At 41.1% G+C, this 24,171-nt stretch overlaps 1 protein-coding gene across 1 annotated transcript; it reads left to right on the forward strand.

Annotated features, from left to right (window-relative positions):
• Positions 1-3,534: 3,534 nt before the first annotated feature.
• Positions 3,535-22,808, forward strand: LOC114663175 (mucin-16-like). The gene is made up of 8 exons (XM_051935310.1): positions 3,535-3,759; positions 9,565-9,632; positions 13,836-14,008; positions 17,707-17,897; positions 18,444-18,511; positions 18,589-18,752; positions 22,240-22,349; positions 22,438-22,808. Exons 1-8 carry the CDS (start codon positions 3,550-3,552, stop codon positions 22,522-22,524), a joined length of 1,071 nt encoding a protein of 356 aa, XP_051791270.1. The 5' UTR covers positions 3,535-3,549; the 3' UTR covers positions 22,525-22,808.
• Positions 22,809-24,171: the final 1,363 nt, after the last annotated feature.

A 24,171-nucleotide genomic window follows, 5' to 3' on the forward strand; every position in this document is an offset into this window, starting at 1 on the left:
CATAGTGGGCAATTTTGCCTGCACATCAGGATACACCCTACACTTTACAAAGGATACCCAGGGATCTTTAGTGATCACAGAGTTAGGACCTTGGTTTTACGTCTCATCCATGGAGGATCGCAGGAATCATTGAGTAGAGGGGTCCTTTCATCAGATTAGCTGGACCAGCACCAACTCAACTGTGGAATGGCCAATAGGGGGAGGCAGCATGATGGCCGTGGTCTCTAGTACTCTGAACAAATCCAAATCATATTATTTGATATCATCTACTGTTCAATTCGGCTCTGTACTTGTAAGATTTCTATTTTACTATTATATTGCATTGAGGATTTGTTCTGTGTATTGTATTGTATTGACCATCTTTTTTTCTGACACCCACTGCACGCCCCATCTACCTGGAGAGGGGTCTCTCTTTGAACTGCCTTTCCCAAGGTTTCTTCCATTTTATTTTCCCTGCCAGGGTTTTTTGGGAGTTTTTCCTTGTCTTCTTAGAGAGTCAAGGATGGGGGGCTGTCAAAAGGCAGGACCTGTTAAAGCCCATTGCGGCACTCCCTGTGTAATTTTGGGCTATATAAAAATAAATGGCATTGTATTGTGTTGTATCCGCCATTTTTACAGCACAGTGTCCCCGTCACTGAACTGGGGCATTGGGATCCACATTCAGACCACAAGGTTGGCACCCCCTACTGGCCTCACCAACACCTCTTGCAGCAGCAGCAGCTGCCCAAGCTTTACCTGGTTGGTCTCCCATCCCATGCGGGCCCTGACATGCTTAGCTTCAGGTGGTACATACGACAACAGCTAAGAATGGCAGGGTATCTGAGCTCACAGCTTGATAGATAGATAGATAGATAGATAGATAGATAGATAGATAGATAGATAGATAGATAGATAGATAGATAGATAGATAGATAGATAGATAGATAGATAGATAGATAGATAGATAGATACTTTATTAATCCCAATGGGAAATTCACATTTTCCAGCAGCAGCATACTGATACAATAAATAATATTAAATTAAAGAATGATAATAATGCAGGTGAAAAAAAAGACAGAAACTTTGTATAATGTTAAATGTTAACGTTTACCCCCCCGGGTGGAATTGAAGAGTCGCATAGTTTGGGGGAGGAACGATCTTCTCAATCTGTCAGTGGAGCAGGACAGTGACTGTCTGTCGCTGAAGCTGCTCCTCTGTCTGGAGATGATACTATTTAGTGGATGCAGTGGATTCTCCATAATTGATAGGAGCCTGCTGAGCGCCCGTCGCTCTGCCACAGATGTCAAACTGTCCAACTCCATGCCAACAATAGAGCCTTCCTTCCTCACCAGTTTGTCCAGGCGTGAGGCGTCTTTCGTCTTAATGCTGCCTCCCCAGCACACCACCGCGTAGAAGAGGGCGCTCGCCACAACTGTCTGATAGAACATCTGCAGCATCTTATTGCAGATGTTGAAGGACGCCAGCCTTCTAAGGAAGTATAGTCGGCTCTGTCCTTTCTTGCACAGCGCATCAGTATTGGCAGTCCAGTCTAATTTATCATCCAGCTGCACTCCCAGATATTTATAGGTCTGCACCATCTGCACACAGTCACCTTTGATGATCACGGGGTCCATGAGGGGTCTGGGCTTCCTAAAATCCACCACCAGCTCCTTGGTTTTGCTGGTGTTCAGTTGTAGGTGGTTTGAGTCGCACCATTTAACAAAGTCATTGATTAGGTCCCTGTACTCATCCTCCAGCCCATTCCTGATGCAGCCCACGATTGCAGTGTCATCAGCGAACTTTTGCACATGGCAGGACTCCGAGTTGTATTGGAAGTCCGATGTATATAGGCTGAACAGGACCGGAGAAAGTACAGTCCCTTGTGGCGCTCCTGTGTTGCTGACCACAATGTCAGACGTGCAGTTCCCAAGACGCACATACGGAGGTCACTAGGTATGAATCTAATCCCATCTCTGTCAGCTTGTCCCTAAGGAGCAGAGGTTGGATTGTGTTGAAGGCGCTAGAGAAGTCTAGAAACATAATTCTTACAGCACCACTGCCTCTGTCCAAGTGAGAGAGGGATCGGTGTAGCATATAGATGATGGCATCCTCCGCTCCCACCTTCTCCTGATATGCAAACTGAAGAGGGTCAAGGGCGTGTTGAACCTGTGGCCTAAGGTGGTGAAGCAGCAGCCTCTCCATGGTCTTCATCACATGTGATGTCAGAGCAACAGGCCGAAATTCATTCAGCTCACTAGGATGTGATACCTTTGGGACTGGGGTGATACAAGATGTTTTCCAAAGCCTCGGGACTCTCCCCTGTTCCAGGCTCAGGTTGAAGATGCGCTGTAGAGGACCCCCCAGCTCCGATGCACAGACCTTCAGCAGTCGTTACGATACTCCATCTGGACCGGCTGCTTTGCTGGCACGAAGTCTCCTCAGCTCTCTGCTCACTTGCGCTGTTGTAATTATGGGTGGGGATGTCTCTCCTATGCTGGTATCAGCAGAAGGAAGTGTGGAGGGTGCAGTACTCCGAGGTGAGAGTGAGAGTGGGTTAGGGTGGTCAAACCTGTTAAAGAAGTTGTTCATTTGGTTTGCTCTCTTCACGTCTCTCTCGATGGTGGTACCCCGCTTCGAGCTGCAGCCAGTGATGATCTTCATCCCATCCCATACTTCCTTCATGCTGTTATTCTGTAACTTCTGCTCCAGCTTTCTCCTGTACTGCTCCTTCGCCGCCCTGAGCTGGACTCGGTGTTCCTTCTGCACGCGCTTGAGCTCATGCTGATCACCGTCTTTAAAAGCCCTTTTCTTCTGGTTCAAAAGGCCCTTGATGTCACTTGTAATCCATGGCTTGTTGTTAGCATAGCAGCGTACAGTTCTTACTGGAACTACAATGTCCATACAGAAGTTAATGTAGTCAGTAGTGCAGTCAACAACTTCCTCAATGTTCTCACTATGAGATCCCTGCAGGATATCCCAGGCTGTAGTTCCAAAACATTCTCTCAGAGTATTCTCAGCCTCTGGGGTCCACTTCCTGAATGAGCGTGTGGTTACAGGTAGGACTCTCACTTTTGGTTTGTAGTGAGGCTGAAGCAGTACCAGGTTATGATCTGCTTTCCCAAGCGCAGGCAGCGGGGTGGCGCTGTATGCGTCTTTAACGTTTGCATACAGTAAATCAATAGTCTTGATTCTAAGCTTGAGCTCTGCCTATGCACAGTTGGTGAGTTCTGTTTGTGTTCATGTGGTTTTTCTTCATGTATTCCTGCCACATATCACATGCATGCATATTAGGGTTACTTGTTGTTTCTTATTTAATCTTGTTAAATGTGTGTGTCTCCCGTCGAATGCTGGTACAAATGGCTCTGGCACTGAGGGATTCTGTAACAGATAAGGCAAAGAGAGAGTGTGAATAGTAGGATGCTAAAATCCCTGTCTTAAAATGAACTGTAAGTGAGGAATGATATGAAAGTTACCTGTGAAGGAACCTTGTAGACAGGCCTGGGGAAGGATAAAAACCATTGAAAGTTACAAGAGCATTAATTAAGAGTAGTTTAAGAAAGATTTTGAAATATGAAAAAGCTGTTCATCAAAATAGTGCCAAAGACTGTCATCACCCTTTTTTTAATATCCTGTTTAGGTATTCAAGACGTTACCTCGGCGCCTTCTCCAACCAACATTTATACAGTCAACTTCACTATTACAAATGTGGCATTTGTAGACGCCCTGAGAAATCCTCAATCCAATGAGTATAAGTACTTGTCTTCCTCACTTGAGATCCTGGTATGTATCTGCAATCATAATTAAATTTATGAGTGTAAATATGGATAATTCAAAAATTGCTTTAGTTAAAATGATTTTCTTTGAATTTGTGAAATTTGCATTTGAGCATTGCCACCTCACCACATTCAGAACCCTTCTTGAACTCTCAATGGAGTCCCTCCAATTGGTGTCTGCATGTACTCCTCATCTTCACATACTCTGATGAAATTCAGTTAAACTTATTTTTGGGTCTAAGTGGGCACAGTATGGGCACATGTGGGCTGGATGAATAACTTCCACTAACAGACATGACCGCATGACTTTTTGAAATAATTGAATTTGTGACACAGCCTGCACTTAGCTGTTGCTTTGCCTTTCCAGGTAGCCAAAAAAAAAAAAAAAACTAATTCCCACTTTCAGCTAAACTATGGCAATGTGTCTCCATCTTGGCCCTGGTGCATCTCTGTGACGGCAGGCTTTCAATTTGGTCTTCCGTTTTGAGCTTCTTGCTTAATTTGATGTCTGGCTAGAAAGTTAGAAGGTAGAAATCCAATGCAGTGTTTTCTGTTTGAAGTTACATTTCTTGAATTTTCTTGGGCATTAAGACCTTGTGCCATTGTTGTTGCTGTTAACATTTAGCAAGCTAACAGAATTGCTGCCACACGATCCCAAGAAAACCCGAATGGTCACTGCTTGTATAGATTGACACTTTCTTCAGGGGTCTATGGCTACTCTAAATTGTCTATCACTTTGTTAGATTCTGACCCACTGTGGATGAGTGAGTGCCCCACAAACCTAAAATTGGATTAAGGGGCAATGAAATGATTTGGCTAACAGCTTGCCTTGTATTGGAATTAATGAGTTCATTAAATTAACAGATTAACACAAAATCAAGGAAGCCATGAGATATGACCCAATTTTGATAATAATAATTATTATTAAAATAATACTGTATATCAAGTTTTCAAAGTACACAATGTATTCATAGACACATGATGTCTTATGCTGAGAATGCCATAACCACTCAGAATCATTATTCCATTCCAATGGAATCCACACTTCTGTATTCAGAGGTGGAATTATGGGTAAACTGTAAGTCAGTCCTCTTCTAACAAGTTATGACTGCATGGGGGGCATAATTCAGGAGACCAAGGCAGGAGTCCAGAACATAAGGTGTTAGCCTCAATTCCAGGCAATGCATGTGTTGCATTTCTACCTTTAGCATTTAAACATTTAGCTTTGTCCTTAATTGATAAAAAGAATACATAAAATAAGATTTACAGGTGGAGAATTTCCTAGGGCTTTCTCATAATGAAGAGCTGAATATGGACTAATTGGAGATGTGCAACCTCAAACAAAAATACTAAATGTCTTTTATAGAGACAACTGAATGAAACGAGCAAAATCAAAGATTCAAATTGTTTTTCGCTGTAGATCTAGCTCCTGATGTGAATCTTTATTTTATTGAGTAAAAACGTTTTTCTAGTTTCAATTCCATTCATCATGGTAATACCACTGCTACTGTACCTAAAAGAGGGCATCGGAGGACCGGACACACTCTGGCCGTCCTAAGCATGTAGTTTGAATTTAGTGCCATCAAGAAAGGATTTTCAGACTGAGTACGTGGGCAAATGAAGTTTAATCAAGACACACAGTCATGTGAAAAAGTATGTACACCCCATGGAAATTGTTGACTTTTTCAACATATATGAACAGGGAATCAATAGATCTTCATGTAAGCCATGTCTACAGATAAAGGTGATATACGTAAATAAAAGCATGAAGAAAATGAGCATTTTCAATCATTTATTCAACACAAATATCAATAAAGTTATGGCCACCCGGGGGCACAACCAGCCGTCCAAACCTGACACAAACGGACTCTAGGCATAAGTTCAACAGACATGTTTTATTTCTAAGTGGGGAAGCACTTTACCCTCGCTCCCCACAGCAGCACAGTACAATACCAGTACGCTGCACAAATGCACCAATAAACGCTGTCCTTTCTTTCTTTCTCTTTCTTTCTTTCTTTCTCTCCCTCTCTCTCTCTCTTTCTTTCTCTTCCTCATTCCACCTCCACTCCTCTTCTGGCAATCTTCATCTCTCTGTCCCTCCCGGCTCTTTTTATGCTGCACCTGGGAGCGCTACAGGTACCCCATCAGTGTTATTTGGAAGTACTCCCAGGTGTGGTGGAAACCCAAAGTAGGGCTCTACTGCTCCCCCTGGTGGCCATCACGGAGCCCAACAGGGCTGTGCCAAACTACAACTCCCGTGGAGCCCTGTGGAAATCTGACGGTTTGCTGCAACCCAGGGGGGCTGCCATCTAGCACTCTGGTGTAGGTAGCGTCCTGTGCACATCTGCTCCCCCGGTCCTTCCAGTATATTGGCCTCCTGGCGGGGAAAGAGTCATGGCTGTCTGTCACAATGTAATGGGCTAGTGGGGAAAAAGGAAGTCCACCTTTGGCCTCAGAAGTTGGCATTGTCCCCTTTAGCAGAAATGACTTCTTGTAGGTGTTTTACATAACTGCCCACCAGTCACTGACATTGACTCAGTCAACATTTTGACCAGTCATCCAAATTCCTTCAGTTTCAAGATGTCTGTGGGATTTCTGGCATATTTAAAATCCCTCCACAACGTTTCAATGGGATTCAAATCAGGCTTTTGACTAGGCTGGTCCATAGCCCTGCATTTCTTCGTTCCGAGCCATTCCTTGGAAGATTTGCTGGTGTGCTTCAGATCGTTATCGTGCTGGAAGGTCCATTTCCGAATCAACATTTTCTTTCAGACAGATGGCCTCAAATTCACCTCAAGCATACTTCAATATGACACAGAATTCATAACTAACTGAGTGACTGAAAGCTTCCCAGGCCCTGAGGTAGCACAGCAACCCCAAACCAGAACATTTCTGCACATGCTTCACTGTTGGTATGAGGTTCTTCTCCTGAAATGCTGTCTTTGGCTTGCACCAAACCTGTCTACTCTACCTCTGATTCATTTGTCCAGAGCACTTTGTCCTAGAAAGTCTGATCTTTCCCTAGATGTTCAAATACAAACTGTAGCCTTGCTCAGGTGTTCTTTAAGAACACCATTTTTTTTTTTCCTAGCACACCTTGCAGAAAGGAGTGATCTCTTTCTGATTATAGATGCTTGCACTGTACCACCAGTCTTTGCAGGAGTTACCTGCACATTCCACAATGAATTTCTGGGGTTCTTGGAGACTTCTTTCAGTATGAAATGGTCGGCTGTTTGACTGGATTTGATTGGCAGGCCAATCCTCGATAGATTAGCAGCCATTTGAAATCAATGCAATCGACGCCACTTGTAGATGATTTTCCATTGTTTGATTTCAAATAATTTGGCAATTGTTTTTTAAATCCCTTCCCAGAATCATAGGCATCCACAGCCTTCTTTCTGAAGACCTCTTTTGATCTTAGCATGATGACAGTACACATTAACAGCAAAGAGAACATCACACCCTGAATATCTGTGGTTTAAAGAAGACAGGGTCCACCAGCATACTTAATAAGAAAGTTCTAATCATTGGCATCTCATCTGAAACACCCGATTCTAATGTTAAGGATTTTAAGTGGTGATAAACTTTTTCCACATAATAAATCTGCATTTTTGTTACTGTATGTATTCGCATACAAGTCTGGTCTTGAAACCTGAAAAATCGATCATAAAGACTCCAAAAAATCGATCACAAAAACAGACCCTGACTTATGCCTGTTCAAACATACAACACTTATTATTATTTTTTTTACATCTTTTTGCCTCCTTCACTCTCGCACCAGTTTCTCAGACAAATCGAGTTTTGTTGCAGCAGCGCAGTTACCAATTTCTTTCGCCTCTTCAATGCCTTTTAATTTAAAGCCAGCTTCATATTTTCTTCTGATTGAACGCTCCATCGTAGATAAGGGATGCTCTTACTGTAAAGGTGTATGAGGGTGTGAGATACAAAAAGCACAAATCAGTGTAAACGTCGCTTTGGAATAGTTTGGGTATTACCGTGTGGTCACATAGGCACATTACATAGAAAACAAGGCTGTGTGCTCCGTGGTTACTCTCTCAGGTAGGTGTTAGCATATCATAAGCTCTTGGATAAATAGTGTGAGTTTTCCGCATTCGACTTATACGACCGACATTATAAAATACTGGAAATTATACGGTAAATTCAAACCCCGACTTATCCTTGGAAGAACTTAAACGTGAGTACAGTATATACAGTACTTGCCTGTCCAAGATGTGAGATACGACCGACATTATAAAAAACGGGAAATTATACGGTAAAATCAAGCCCTCGGGAGAACTTAAACGTGAGTATATACGGTAATTTAGATTATGAGAACGACTACACTGTGTCATACTGATGTGTCATTTGTTCAAGTGTATCAACTTTGCTATATAAATAAAATGTATTATTATTATTAATATCATCATCATCTTTAGGCACAGTTTGCATGAAGATGTACTGTTTGCTTCAAAAAGGTTTAAAAAGTCAATTTTCAATGGGTGTACTTACTTTTTCACATGACTGCAATTGTGCAACTCTTGAATTGAGACATCAGCCCCTCTAACCTGTGCTGCTATACCCACTTCTGCACAATATCCCCTGCCCACCAAATGACACTCTCAGCCAAATTCATGTTTCTTCATTTTCTCATTTGTTGACAATGTAAAACAGATGTTATATTTCAAATTGAAATAATTGTGAACTGTACACCTGACTAAACAAGGACAGTTACTGTAACTGTAGAATTCTCCATCTGATTAAAAAATGAATTATTATCAAAACCAATGGGAACAGTGCTTCTGTAGGTGCAGGACTGGGAGGCACTGAGCTAAATATTCCTTCAACTCAAACGTCTAATGAGATCTTTGACCAAACACTTGTCTGGATTTCCTCTCACAATCTCCAGCCACCATGAAACTGACTGGAAATTTCAAACTACCTGGTTATGATTAATGATTGGCATGTACATCAATATGCCCAGTAGAGTATTAGCGAACCAGCTGGGCTTGGCTCTGCGTCTGTCTTTGCTGTAACCCTCTACTGGGACCGGAGGCTCAGAAAATAGCTAAGGGATGTTATGACTGGGAGTCCCAAAACACGTTAGTTCCAAAAGCACTTCCAAGAGGGGGAAATCCTGTCAAAAACCCCAGATAAGTACAAAAAGGGGCCAGGTAGAATCTTCAAAAAATGAAAGATTTATTATTTCAAAAATGCTGTTTAAGTACATAAAGCTCTGTAAAGCACACAAGGCAAAAAGGAGTTGCAAGCAAGGGCAATCAAAAGTGAACAAGTCCTAACACACACTTTGAGCCTGGGAAAGGCGCTATATAAATAAATACAAATAAAATATATTATTATTATTAATATACAAACCAAAGGTGAAGTCCAAAAACAGTGCAAATGGTCAAAAATCCTGGTGGGGTTCCTGGTGGTGATTGGCAGGTGGCCCCACCTCTTTGGGAACCACCCAAAAACACATGGAACATGGCACAGGTATAGAAAACAAAGAAGACAATTAACAAATGTAACATTAACATACCTCAACGGCAGAGTCAACAAAAAATAAGACATAAAACAAGACTTTGAACCCCAGTCAACATATAACAAGGGATAAGAGAGATTTGATGGGAGAGCCCTCCAAGAGTGTGGTTACTCTGGTTTTCTGTAATTCCCCAGCGGGTCAATTGGCTTAAATTGATGTATCGAGTAAAATTCATAAAAGCATGTGCATAAAAATGATGAAAAAAAATCCTTGATGCAGCGGGGAGACAGATTAATGCACTAATTGTTTTGTTTCCTTTTCTTGTTTCAGACAGGGAACATCTTCAACAGCAGCCAGTTACAAAATAACTATGCTGGGTGTCATATTGTGCAATACAGGTATGAAAAGCTGATGTGTGCTTCTGGTCTCAAGATCAAAATGGACAGAACAGGTCACTTTTACTTGCTCCACGCATAAGAATTCTACAGGATGAGCAGGATGGGGTTAGACGCCCATGAAAGTTAAATGGAAGAAGCCATCAGGCCTATCCTAACTAACTCGAGCAAACACAGTGGGAACAAAGGCTCTGTAAGCTGTTGTGGAACTTGCATAAAAATCTTTCTTTTTCTTTTCTTTAATCTGATTTAAAAAATGGGTGACTGCTGCCTTGGCCTCACTAAATCTGACTAAATCCACGCCAGTGCTGTTTAACGACCTGTTCCACTTTGCTACCCATCAATAAATATATTAATAAATAAAGTTATCGGATCTAGTCCCACAACTTGGTTAGCAAAATCCTTCTGTAACCTTTCCCAATATTTATCAGGTTCTTCCTTTGACTTTTGTATGCTCCCATTTTATCTTACATCAGTCAATCTTACCCTCCTTAACATTTACTTTTTTTCTCAAAAAAACATGTAAAAAGCAAGTGTAGAAAGAATAATAATGATACAAATAATAATAATAATGAATAATAATATGAACAGTAAAGTGCACCTGTGTCTGAAGTCAGATTCACTTCGTCATCACTGCTGATGAAAGGAGTTTCTTACAGTACACCATTATGAGCCTAGGAGAAGTCGCATGTACACCTTTGCCAGGGTAATGCTCAGGTCTGACGCTTACACAAGACACTCCTATACAGTAGCCTGAGTAACGCTCGATGCTGGCATTTTTACAGCCCGAGTAATCCTTCGGTCTTACACGAGACGCATCTATACCACTGTCTGAGTGACACTCGGGACTAATGCTTTCAGCACTGTTTTTACAGCCCGAGTAATCATCAAGTCTTACACTAAGGAGGTTAATCGGATACTTTTTCTTCAACTTGTCTAATAATTCAATAAACCCTTCATTAGTAAATAACTCCCACAATTCTGAATCTGTTGGCCATTCTTCTAATTCCACACAACTCATTTAGGTGATAATAATTCTACCATATCTCCCAGTGTCTGCCTATAACTTACTTCTGTTTCCTCTGAAAATGCAGTTATATTATTTCTTTATTATCTCCCGGAGGTCTGAAGGACTCCATGGTCTGTGCACTTCAATCACCACGTTCTCACCAGCATTAGCTGCTCTCCCAATAGTAAATTCCTAGCCTCACCTGCAAATGCCTGGCCTTATGACCTTTCCGAATGCCTAAGTGCTCTTTCTCTCCCCCTTCTGAATCTTGATCTTCCATCGTGGAAGTAACTAACTTGATGATCTGCAACTGAATTATAGAAGGTTATGCTGGAGCATGGATGGCAGTAACAGTCTGCTGACGTTGATGACAAGGAAGAGGTGCTAGACAAGGTGCTCATTCATCATCCTCCCGGTTACATTTTGAACTGCAATTGAATGTTGGGATTGCAGGAGTATTAGAGATTTGAGGGTAAAGGGACTGCCACAGAATTTGTACTGGGGAGCTGCATTGCCTGCTTATGCTAATGTTCCCATATATTTTCTTTCATCCTTTCTATGTCTTTCTTTCGATTTTCCAATTTACTAGCCCTAAATGATTTTTAATGTCTGTCATCCAGTTCACATTTCCAAGCATTATATGCTCTTTCTTTAGTCCAATCCTTTTTATCTTTGGATAGTATATCTTGATACAGGAGAAAGTAGGGTGAAATAACACCTTTTATTGGTTAACTAAATAGATTACAAATGCAAGTTTTCGAGGCAGCTATGGCCCCTTCATCAGGTAAGGTCTCCTGATGAAGGGACCTTAGCTGCCTCGAAAGTTTGCATTTGTAATCTATTTAGTTAGCCAATAAAAGGTGTTATTTCACCCTACTTTCTCCTGTATCAATCTATGGCTAACACGGTACAACACTCTACTGATGGTATATCTTGTCATTTAGTCCCTCTGTCCCAGTTAAAACTACATTCCATTGGCCACCTTATCAATCCTGTTGTCTTTTTGTGCAATTTCTTCTTAGATTTATCACCTTCTGGCCCAAATTTATTACCTATCTGTTCAAAATGACTAAGCTTACCAGTGTGTAATACCCATTTTAGATAGATAGATAGATAGATAGATAGATAGATAGATAGATAGATAGATAGATAGATAGATAGATAGATAGATAGATAGATAGATAGATAGAGCTCGCCACAACCGTCTGATAGAACATCTGCAGCATCTTATTGCAGATGTTGAAGGACGCCAGCCTTCTAAGGAAGTATAACCAGCTCTGTCCTCTCTTGCACAGAGCATCAGTGTTGGCAGTCCAGTCCAGTTTATCATCCAGCTGCACTCCCAGGTATTTATAGGTCTGCACCCTCTGCACACAGTCACCTCTGATGATCACAGGGATTTTAGGGCCTGGGCCTCCTAAAATCCACCGCCAGTTCCTTGGTTTTGCTGGTGTTCAGTTGTAGTTGGTCTGAGTCGCACCATTTAACAAAGTCCCTGATTAGGTTCCTATACTCTTTCTCCTGCCCACTCTTTATGCAGCCCATGATAGCAGTGTCGTCAGTGAACTTTTGCACGTGGCAGGACTCCGAGTTGTATTGGAAGTCCGATGTATATAGGCTGAACAGGACCGGAGAAAGCACAGATTTTGATTTGCACTTTGTTCTTTGACCCATTGTCACTTATCTAAAGCTAATTTAATAACGAGAACCGCTCCTCAATTTATCAAGGCCCCTGCTTGATTTTGTTGTTAATACTGGTATATGTGTAGGTGAACCACTCCTTACACCCTGAAGGACCCACCTTGAACCAAATACATATACACAAAAACAGAAAAACTACCAGTCCTTCTGCCAGTTTGGTTTCAGAACTTTTTGACAATGTCCTACAAACAGAACTGAGCCCGGCCTGTGAGACGAGGCATATTTGAAAAATCATGCTTACATTATGGAGTGCTGACAATGCAGTCACAGATCCCGTGCTGCTGGAAAGAATCATCAGAGAAGTCTGTTCCCGATTCCACCCATAAACTGTGGAAGAGAAATGAGTCACATTTATCACTTATCAAGTGGGAGGTCTTTATTACAATACACAATAAATCTTATCCTTGACAGGAGTTGAATCCATCCCTGTTCTGTAATAAAGACCTTATGCTTGATAATTGATTATTTTGTCTCATTTTTCTTCCACGCTACCCTTCAAAATTCTACCCATAAATGATATGTTCCTTTCATTATGTTAATTGTATCCCACTTTGTAATTGTATAATGTATTTGCACTCTGATGATTATAGCTGCTTTCACTTTTTTGTGTTAGTAGTGCGATGTAGTCTACCGTCTAATTTTATGCTTTAGTTGTGCTTGACTTGTATACAGTAGTTCCTTTTGATAATCAATGAGGCAGACCACTGACTAAAAAGGTGAAGAACAGTTAGGTGACCTAGTGGAATACTGCAGCCCAGGTGACAGAGGAATGCAATGTCCGGCCTTCTTATGGTGTTTGCTATTTTACCCACGTGATGCTATGCTTCAGGACTGAACAACACTTTGAAGATCTGAACCAAAATTATGAAAACTGCACTGTGTTTCACTCAAAGTCATGTCATTTTATTTTCCAGCCCACTTAATCCAGACCAGGCTCGTGGGGAAGGGTTGAAGCATCCCCACCAGTATAGGGCAAAAGTCAGGAACAAACCCTGGACAGGGTGCCAGTCCATTGCAAGGGACACACACACACACCCACCCACAACAAACAAACACTAGGGCCAACTTAATGTCTCCAATTCACCTGACCTGCATGTCTCTTTGGACAGAGGAAGGAAACCCACACAGATACAGGTACACCATACAAACTTCAAGCAAGGATGACCAAAGGATGTGAACCCAGGTCTCCTTACTGCGAGGCAGCAGCACCACCACTGTACCACTGCACTGCCCTCTATCCCAATGTCCACTTCTTCATTCTTAGACACATCGTAGTACTGTTTTGCTTAGAACTGAAGAACAATGAACACATTCATGATGATGGTGATGATGATGATGATACTTTGTTTGTCCCCAAGGGGAAATTAAAAATTGTCATTGTTTCAGGCACCATCTACCGGTGCAAAAGGCAGTAATTATAAATGTTTTTTTTTTTTATTCAATCTTCTGTTCTCTAATCTGTATGCATTTTTATGTCATTCTGTTCTTTCCCACAGTCCTACTGCATATCCAGATGAAACAAAAGTAAATATGATATGTAACTTCGGAATTAGCGCTTCAAGGGAACTTACGCAAAAGGTTCTTGCATTTAACATTTTCAGGGAAGCCACAAAAAACATCACTATTCTGGGTCCCTACACCCTCGATCACAATAGCCTGTATGTCGATGGTAAGTATGCTCTACCACCTGACCTTCTAAGGAAAGTTACCTACTAATGAACTTGTACTCAAAGCTTGTCCAGCACCTTCTCACAGAACTGCTGAGCTTTGTGGGGCTGAATGGCCTGTTCTCATCAAAGTTTTTCTATTCTTTGTCACAAACTTGATCATGAGCAATAGCAAGGTTTAGGGCAGCCACCCGTATATTATTTTCCAGGCCGCAAAATTGCAAACAAGAAGATAGCACTGGGGGGCACAAATCAGAGTCCAAAACAGAACTGAGGGAGTAGGGGAAAGGTGGAGGATTTTAAAAGTCAGGATAGGAAGTGACATCCATGGGGCCAGGATCGGAAGGATCTTCAACCATAGGCTCGGGCCCAGACATGACCGGAAAGGTCTTCATCTGCAGTGTTTCCCAAACTCAGTCCTGGGGACCCACTGTGGCTGCAGGTTTTTGTTCCAACCAGCTTCTGTTTTTAAGTGGACTCCTGGGCTAATTAAGTGAACTATTATTTCCCAAGTTCTGTGTTTTGGGAACAACATAGAAATTCGAAAACTAAGTTTGGTAAAAAAAAAAAATAAAATAAAATAAAACATGCCAAGCAGTTATATGGGAGGAATGTATTTTTCATTCTTTTTAACAATATTTACATCTTGATTTTCATTCTACTTTTCCGGGGGTTCTAATTGTTTAATTAATTCATTATTTACTAATTAGTGGGTCTGACACTAAAGTAGTTTCAGCCTTTGATTATTTAGTGTTGTTTGCCTGGGTGTCTGCTCTGCTTGTTTTTAATTGTCATTAATAAGATACAACAAAGAGGGAAAACTGCACAAAGATAGGATAAAATATAATGAAATCAACAAAAGAGAATTAAGCATTTCAATTTATAGAAAAAGCAGAAATATCTCTAAATGTCTTATAAATGTAAAAATAATGCCAATGTGCTTTTCTGAATGTAGAATAACAGAAAAAAAATACCAGCTAATTAAATGAGATCAGTGTTATCAGGTGTTGTCACTGATTAGGAATCTGGTTGGAACAAAAACCTGCAGCCACAGTGGGTCCCCAGGACTGAGTTTAATAATAATAATAATTCATTACATTTATATAGTTTGGGAAATACCAGTCTATAGGTTCGCTCCCGGAAGTGATGTCACCAGGGCCAGGTGGAATTTCCCGTGAATGGTCTGCAGGGAAGTGAGAAAAAGAATCCGTACACTCTGCCACATCCCGGTCTGATTCAGAATTGCCCTCATTCAAGCCCTTTAGCTGCCTCCCATGCGCAAGTGTGTGACATGTACTTATTATGTAAAATGTAGTGAGAAACTGAACAGTATTTAGACAAGACTTTGGCAACTTTAGGCATGTGTGCCATGGTGGCACACTAGCACTTGGATTGCAAATGACTGAATGTTCACTTCTGGCAAAGCACGCACATGTATTATTACAAGAAGGCCTTAACCCTGTTTTACACTACTAACTATACAGTGCCATCTAGTGGTTTCATATAGTTTTACACTATCATTACTACTACATGGCTTGCGCATTTACTTTTGCTAATCTTTTCTGGGGGTGTCTTCACTGTCAATGACTATCCCACTACCTAAGAAGGCTAAAGCTAAGGTTCTGGCTTTCTAACCCACATGAACAGAAAAATGGGGTTTTGTGTTTCAAACACTGCACAGTGTGTACTTGATGTCTTGAAAATGCTGTCTGCTAAACGTCAAGATTTCAAATGACATTTTGAGATAAAACCTGAGAAAACTTTCAAGGGTGAAGCAGACAAGGTAGAATCTATCAAATGCTCCACTTTCACGTTACACACTGAAAGTATTTGCTTATCCCAATGCTAAAAGCCAAGCTAGCGAAGCAAACCATCACACTGCTCATTGCATTGTGCACTGTGAAACATGGAAAGCCATTCACTGATGGGGAGTATATTAAGGAGGCTTTTCTCTGTAGCTCAGTTATTTATTAAGGATAAAAGACATCCCCATGTCAATCAGAAGTGGTGGAAAATGCTGGCATGCAACAGACAGCTGGGTTGAAAGATGCCGTGGTACTCAGAATCATACTTGATGAGAGCGTGGGTGGGAAGGACATACCCCGCTTGGCAGTCATGGCAAGATACTGTGATTTGACTTTAAGGGAACAGCTCTGCTGCTTAAAATCACATGCAACCAAAGGAGAGGGCATTGCCAAGGTTTTTGTGGAGCATTTAGTGGAGTGAGGGATTGACATAAGCAAAGATTTTTTAGTGACTACAGATAGTCCTCTTGCTATGATTGGGAAAGTGAATGGAGCAGTCACATTGACCGAGGAGCAAGTCAATCATCTCATTATGAAACTGCACTGCGTAATACACCGAGAAAAGCTCTGTGTGAAGATGTCAGAACTTCATGAGGTTATGGCTACTGTGATAAAGGCTATCCTTAATATTCCTCTCAGTGGAAAGAAGATGAGGCACAAGCTAATAAAATACAAACATCTCGAAATTCTTAGTACTCAAGAACTTGATTGCCTAAAATCAAACCTACAAGAGTTGCCAACTAGGTCCAACATCACGGGACCATTTGTTTTGGGAATGCACTAAGTTAAGATCATTTTGGACAAAAATCTTTATAAACGTCTCAGATAGCCTTTGCTGTCACAATCACTCCTAATCCCTTAATGGCAAAATTTGCTGTACTTCCAGATGGAATTAAAGTGGATAGTGCGATAAGGTGATATATAGGTGCCCGACCTGACACAGACTGACAACAGAGGCACACATAAAAAGTTTACAAACTTTTATTTTCTCTTCAGCTGGGGGCCACGTCTTCCCTTTGTCCCTCAGCCCTAACACAGTCCCACAAGCACAAAAAAGCAAAACAGAAACACAAATCCACTCTTCTTCCTCTTCCACTCCTCCTAGGCAACTTTGTCCTCCTCCTCCCGACTCTGGCACGCTGAGTGGTGGGTGTCGACTTCTCTTATAACCCACCCAGAAGCGTTCCAGGCGATAATTGACCAAAATTAGGCTTCACTTCCAGTTGTGGCTGCATCACAGCCCAGACGGGCTCGTTAAGCCATGCAGCTCCCACCGGTGGCCACGGAGCCCAACAGGGATGAGCTCCGGTGTTCCACGACTGTGGCCCCGATGCAACCCAGGGGGGCTGCCACCAAGTGTTCGGGGGGAAGTAACTGGCCTCCCATGGCCATTCCCTTGCATATAGTGCCAGAGGGGCGTCCTGGCCGGGCATGGACCCCAGCCGTCCGCCAAAATAGGAATAAATCGATAGCACACTATGACATGCAGACTTATCTTGTTTAGCTAGAAGAATCCCAAACAGCCTTCTATAACTCAGTAGGAAAGAAAAATTCAATTTTATCTTAAATTAGAAAAAAATCAAATTGTCTCTTACAGGATATGTCCAAAAATTGTTTTAAAAGTTGAAACAAATAATTGAATATTTTAGAACAAACATGCTCTCCCATGCTATTAATTGTTCTATTATATTTAAAAACATTAGATTTTTTTCCATTTTCGCGTATTTTCTTTTGTTTTATCTTCACTGATTTTTGAAGTAAATGGCTGTATTTGTTATGTTGTTATTATTATTTGTCAGATTTTATGTTTGATTATGCTCTGCTTTACTAAAGTGTTTATTTCACTGAAGAGCCCAGTCCCCACTGAATTATATTCTTTGTTTCATGTTTGACAGGCTATAATGAGGGCTATGGTACCATCACTACTGTTTCTGCCTTTCTGCCTACAACACTTCCAGAAATCAGCATGCCTGGCGACGCCGGCTACAGCCTTGATTTCACTATTTTCAATCGGAATTTCACTGCTGATCTGGATAACCCAAACTCCCCTTACTACACTCAGCTTGTGTACAACATAACTTCCATGGTAGGTTATACAGTATATGCAGAATCATTCAATTTCTCTATTTCTTATTCTAGTCAAGGTACACCGACACATACACACGCCCATTCTTTGATGCTTATAGAATTGAGCGTGTGTTTGGATTGTGGGTGACGAAAGGAGCATCAGCAGGTAGGTCCATGCAAGATGACAGACAGGATGCAGGAAATGAGACTACAATATACTGCAACATCACCCCTCATGTAGAGACAGTTACATTAATGTGAAATTAGACCACACACTTATTTTTGTACAAATACAAATTTTCTTTGTGATGACTGCAATCAGTGGGCCTACTGTTAAGGTCATATTAATGATATAATAATCCTTCATATGAGTTGTTGCAAAAGGAAATTAAGCAATTATAAAAAAGCTGTCAAGCATAACAGCGGTACTGACTTGTTATTTTACATTGCGGCCAAATAAAGTGTACCAGTTTTTAAAATTCATACTTAATATCCACTGAGTGCTGGATTTAGTTTCAGAGATGTCAAAATTGAATATAAACATGATGTTACTTCCTCTTGACAGCTTGAGACCTTATATGAGACAAGTACTCTGGGTGGTAGTCTCCGTTACTGTTATGTGACTTCCCTAAGGTAAGACTCTTTACAGCTGTTATATGTAGACTTTCAGTTGATGTTCCTCTACAGCACTCACCTCTTTGTTTCCCCAGCCCTAACCCTGGACATGGCGTGCATGTGACCAGTGTGTGTGTCTTCAGACCCACAACGGGCATTGACAGCGACGTAGTAACGAACCAATTTGCAAAAGGGACAGACAATTTAGAAGAGCTGGGTGACACTTACCAGCTACAGGATAGCGGATCAAATATGAACGGTGAGAGGTTTTGACCATATTGGGATAGTGGGATGGGGTAGTGGGAATGTAGTTTAATTCGGTAGCACCTCTTTTCTTTCCTTAGCCTCTGAGTTTTCGTTTCCTATGCTAACCAGCTTATTAGCATGCATGCAGTCTACATATTACACAAAGTTGTGTCTGCTAAGCTATCATGGAAAATCCCACAGCTTCTGCAGGCGTTCACATTATGCACAGTGGCCAGAATAGTTTGGATATTGCAAATCTCTAAGGTGGATAAAAATTTAATTGTAAATCCTTGAATATTGATAGCACTCGAATGCAGTCTAGTCTATTTCAGCATTAATAGGAATTTATTGATGTTATACTGAAAGTCCAAATGTCCAGATAAATAATTCATCATGAAACAGCAGAATCTGGTGGTCATCACTCCATCTAAAGCCTGATTTAAATTTACTGTGTGAAGCCGGCACGCAGACTACACCACAAAGCACACGTGGCGAGAGACCAAAACACATTTATACTTGTCATGGCCCATTTGGTGGGTATGTTGATATTCTCCTAATCAATATTATTATTATTACTATTATTAATAATAACATTTTTATAGCACATTTCTCACTACTTAAAGTGCTTTACATACAGTGTGGAGATCCACTTCATCTATCACCAATGTGCAGCATCCACCAGGATGATGTGACGGTAGCCATTTTGTGCCACACATTAGCTATTAAATGGTGAAGTGGTGAGATAGCCAGTTAGAGACAGGGGATGATTAGGGGCCAGAATGGTCAGTCCAATGTTCAGCAAGGAGTCTGGGAAACACCCCACTCTTTTGAAAACATGTCCAGGGATCTTTAATTAGGACTTTGCTTTTACATTTCATCAGAAGGAAGCCACCATTTTTACAACACAAAGTCCTCGTCACTGCACTGCGGCATTAAGATCCTCACACAGACCACAGGTCAAGCGCCTCCTGATGACTTCACCAACTCCTCTTCCAGCAGCAAACCAAGCTTTTCCTAGATTATCTCCCATCCAAGTACTGGCAGATGTACAGATGGAGAAAAGTCCTTCTGTTTTGTGATTTAGAAACCACTCACATCGGAGCTCACTTGCAGTTGCTGTTAATGAAATATGTGAGCTCTTTTCCAACCTCTTTTTTCCTTGCTTTTAATTTTTAAGAATATCCATACATTTCAATTTCGGGCTGAATGTTGGAAAATACAAACAAAATAAGCCATGGTTAACTTTGTTTTGTTTTCAGGCAGCTAGAATGCAAATGTAGACAAAAAAGATGTATAGAATTTCTCTTAGCTCTCTTTAATGTTCCTATATACTGTATATCTTTTAAAATTTGATTTAATATACTATATTAATCCCTGAGGGGAAATTGTCTTTTCTCATGTCTTTTGGGGGTAAGAGCACAGGGTCAGCCATCGTACACCACCGTGGAGCAATCTTCAGGTTAAGGACTTTACTAAAGAGCCCAATGGCATAGGATCCATTCTGGCAGTAATGGGGTTTGAACTGGCAACCTCCCAGAAACCCGTGCAGATCCTTAGCCTCAGAGCCACCTCCACCTTAAAAGCCTTTAATTTCATGATGTTGGAGCTCAGTGGCAAAAATGCATATTTCTGAACCTTAAATATTACATTATACATTAAACCGAGAAAAAATTCATTTTCATTGAACCATTGAATCATGCCATTAAATACCCTCCTGTTTGTATGTATTGTCATATAAATGAGCCAGACACGTCAAAAAAGTTTGGGACAGCCACCCGTATATTATGCCCTGGCTGCAAATAGGTAAATGGTTGAGTTTTTCACAGATCAGAGTCCAAAACAGAACTGATTTTAGGACGAGAATATGGTGGCTTTAAAGGCTGAGACAGGAAGTGACGTCATCTGGACCAGAACCATAAGTGATGTCATCGTGACTGGAAGTGACATCATCAATGGCGCCGGTACCGGAAGTGGTGTCATCAATAGCCCCGATACTGGAAAGTGACATCATCATAGGCGTCGGAAGCGAGAGGGATTTTCCGTGGATGGTGATGCAAAGGACTGAGAGAGAAAGTCAGTGCAGCTCGCCACCCCCTGGTCTGGCGTGGTACTACTGTTATTCAGGCCCTTTACCAGCCTCCCAATTGCACGTGACGTGACAATGTACTTAATCCTATTGTAGGGTCTCTAGGTGCTGGAGCCTCTTCTGATAACTAACCGTAGGTGAACACCTGTTTACTGTAAGACTGCCTCTAGCAGGGAGTGTCAGTTCCTCAGAAGGATGAGGTTCACTGCTGGGAACAACACTCAGGAAAAGTCACTCCACTTACATGTTGGATAAAAGCCAAAATGGTGACAAAATAACCACATCAAAACAATGAGCTTCCTTGTTTTCATTTCCGTCAGTGGAATGTGGCATCACTTTGACAGTTTTAACCAAAACACAGAAAATGTTACTGAGTCATTATCATGCAAGAAAATAAGCAAAGAACTTTTCCCACATCCATTTCAAGGGGCAAGTAGATCCCTGGGAGTGCAACTCTAAGCAGACTGGCTATACACAATATTCTATGGTCCTGATTCACTACACTCCTAAAAAGGTTAAAGAATCCCCTGTATGCCACCTCAGAATGCCATCATGACAGGTCTTTTTGTCTCTCACTCTTATGGCCGCTGTGTTCCTGCCAAGAAACTATTGCTTCTTTTAACCACTTTGTCCGAGGGAGGCCATTTAACCCCACTAACAGTTTCCATTTAGTTTAATTTCAGAATATAAATCTAAATCTATGCCCCACACCAGGAGCACATTTAAAAGGCTACGCATGAAAAAGGAATTATGAATATTGGCTTTGTGCTGTATATCGACATATGTATTCATCACTTGGGAAAATTCAGTTGGTTATTTGCAGGTGGCGTTTGCTGACCCACACTTTGTTTTTTTTTTTTTTTTTTTTTTGTTCTTTATTTCGCCTTATACAATTTCTTGTATTAGGAATTTGGTAGTTTTCGCATACCCCTTGGGGTCAGAGCGCAGGGTCAGCCATTGTACAGCGCCCCTGGAGCAATTACAGGTTAAGGGCCTTGCTCAAGGGCCCAGCAGAGCAGGATCTCTTTTGGCAGTGACGGGGATTCGAACCGGCAACCTTCGGGATACCAGCGCAGATCCTTAGCCTCAGAGCCACCACTCCGCCCTAGAGGGATTTTTCCACCTCTGTTTGGTTGTTTGCTTTCACACAATGCTATTGGGATTCAGTTCTTGTGTTGCTATCTGGGTTTACTTTCACAATGTGCATAATTTTAAATATATACAAGTAAAAGTCATGATAATAATTAAAAGCAAGGGATGGTGCTATAAGATGGTGGAGCAATTGGTAAAAATTGCATAATATAATGCATGTTTCTATAGTAAATTCTATATTGTACATTGTGTTATATGTTGTATAGTATCGTCTGTATGCACTTCTTGTAGACTAAGTAAGAATTTTACTTTCCTTGACTAGGAGGAGACAACAGAGACCTCATTCAGAAGAGATTTCCCTTTTGGGCCATTGGGCTCCTTTCCCTGGGTGCTTTACTACTCATTGCCCTGTTCTGCCTCTGTTTTTTCCTGGTAAGTGAGAGCAAACAAACAATTTCACCGCAGTTTTTGCCTAATGCGTGTCACATTTCTCAACATCTCTTTTTTTTCTGTTTCACAGCTTAGACTGTTTAGACGGCGTCAGATATCGGGCCTCTATGATGTGTTAGGTTTACCTTATGGAGAATACTACACTCACCTTAAATAACCTGGAGACCTCTCAGCAAGAGACACACACACCAGAGGAAGGAAAATAGCGTGGCTTCATCTGGAAAGCGGTCCCTTTGCTTTGTGACATTCATTATAATTAATACTGCAACCTTTTTTTTACAAACTTTTGTTTCAACAAACCACCTGAAACACTTCCTTTAAAGCAACTATGACTGTTACTTTAAACAAATTCTGTAATGTAAATAGGATTATTTACTATTTAGCTGCTATAACTGACAGTGCCATACTTTATTTAAATATCAAGTTATTATTGTAGCAAAATCCTTGCTTAAAGATTTGTTTTTTTATCTCCCTTTTCAAGTCTTCTTCCTGAGGAAAAGCTCCCAGTTATTGGTCAGCATGCCTATGATCCCAAGTGGCAGTCTCAGATAGTTTTAGAAGCGAATGGTTGATGGGGGGAGTTTACTGGGGGGGCTGGATAGGATATTTACACGAGTGGAGAGAGAAATGGTTAGAATTACAAATAGCAAAGGATGCAGAAATTTGTAATCATTAAGATTTCTATTCTATGAGGCTGGGCCTTAAGAGAAAATTATCCCTGTGGTCACATCATTACAAATATTTATCTGTTATTGAAGGTGGGGGGTGGTTGTACTGTTAGTACGACCCTTAATTTATTCTAAAAGATAGCCCTTTCTAATTCAGTAGCAGCTGGCCTCTTTTGGCCAGTCCTTGCTCCATCATTCTTGATTAAAAATTCTGGACCTCTGATAAAAGTCCACCCCATTTTAATCAATACTTCAGAGATACAGTTATGATGCAAAAAAAAAAAACAACAACCAACGTGCAGAATGTGCTCCTATGACTTGAAATTCTGGAGGGCTATGGACTTGCAGAAAGCCTCCAGTGGCTAGGAAGCCTTGTTCCCTCCAGAAGGTGGCTATGAAAATATTTTAATGGAAAAAGACTAACTCTGGAAGAGCTAGGGGGCTGAGACAGACAACTAAAGTCTGACGGACAAGATCAACAGCAATGAAGGCCAAACAACGAGAAGAACAAGTGTCTAAAGGAAAATTGTAACGGAGAAGACAGGAGGAGCAGACATGAAAATGAAAAGAAATACCACATCATGGTATCTGTGAATAAACCTAAACAATGTGTAGTTAACTTTTAACATTTTTAATCAATGTTTTATTTTGAGACCCAAAGTTTAAACTCTGCATTAATTACATTTCTTGTTTCTTCATTCTTTTGCAAGGCTACAGTTCCTATGTCCCCCTATGATTCTTCCCATCAAAGTTCACAAATTCTATCCACTGAATTCCTCCAAAACAACATCAAGTTCAGTTTGGAAGGTCTCTAAAGTCCTACTGTCCACCATGCTACATGGTAACATACTCCATGTGTCTGTGGTTCACTGTGTGAATGGCAGGCAGTGTGGTGTAGTCATTAAGGCTTTGGACTTAACTGAGGTTGTGGGATTAAATCCTCCAACTGACAGTGTGACCCTGAGCAAGTCACTTGACCTGCCTGTGCTCTCCTTGGATAAAGGTGTCAGCCAAATGATTAAATGAAGAAAATGTTTTTGTGAAATTCACCCTTAACAAGTTGCCAACTGTGTCCCCAAGTTTGTGATGAACTCATTTTAACTCTTTGAGGGCTGAATATTTTTTCCAAAAAACTC

The sequence above is a fragment of the Erpetoichthys calabaricus genome, chromosome 12, assembly GCF_900747795.2.
Source record: "Erpetoichthys calabaricus chromosome 12, fErpCal1.3, whole genome shotgun sequence".
Lineage (NCBI taxonomy): Eukaryota > Metazoa > Chordata > Cladistia > Polypteriformes > Polypteridae > Erpetoichthys > Erpetoichthys calabaricus.

Excerpts from the sequence above, each read along its gene's own strand:
- LOC114663175 (XM_051935310.1), top strand. The coding sequence starts at position 3,550 with ATGAAAAAGCTGTTCATCAAAATAGTGCCAAAGACTGTCATCACCCTT. Across the intron at positions 14,009-17,706 it reads CAATAGCCTGTATGTCGATG|GCTATAATGAGGGCTATGGT; the intron begins GTAAGTATGCTC and ends CATGTTTGACAG. Across the intron at positions 22,350-22,437 it reads TCTGCCTCTGTTTTTTCCTG|CTTAGACTGTTTAGACGGCG; the intron begins GTAAGTGAGAGC and ends TCTGTTTCACAG.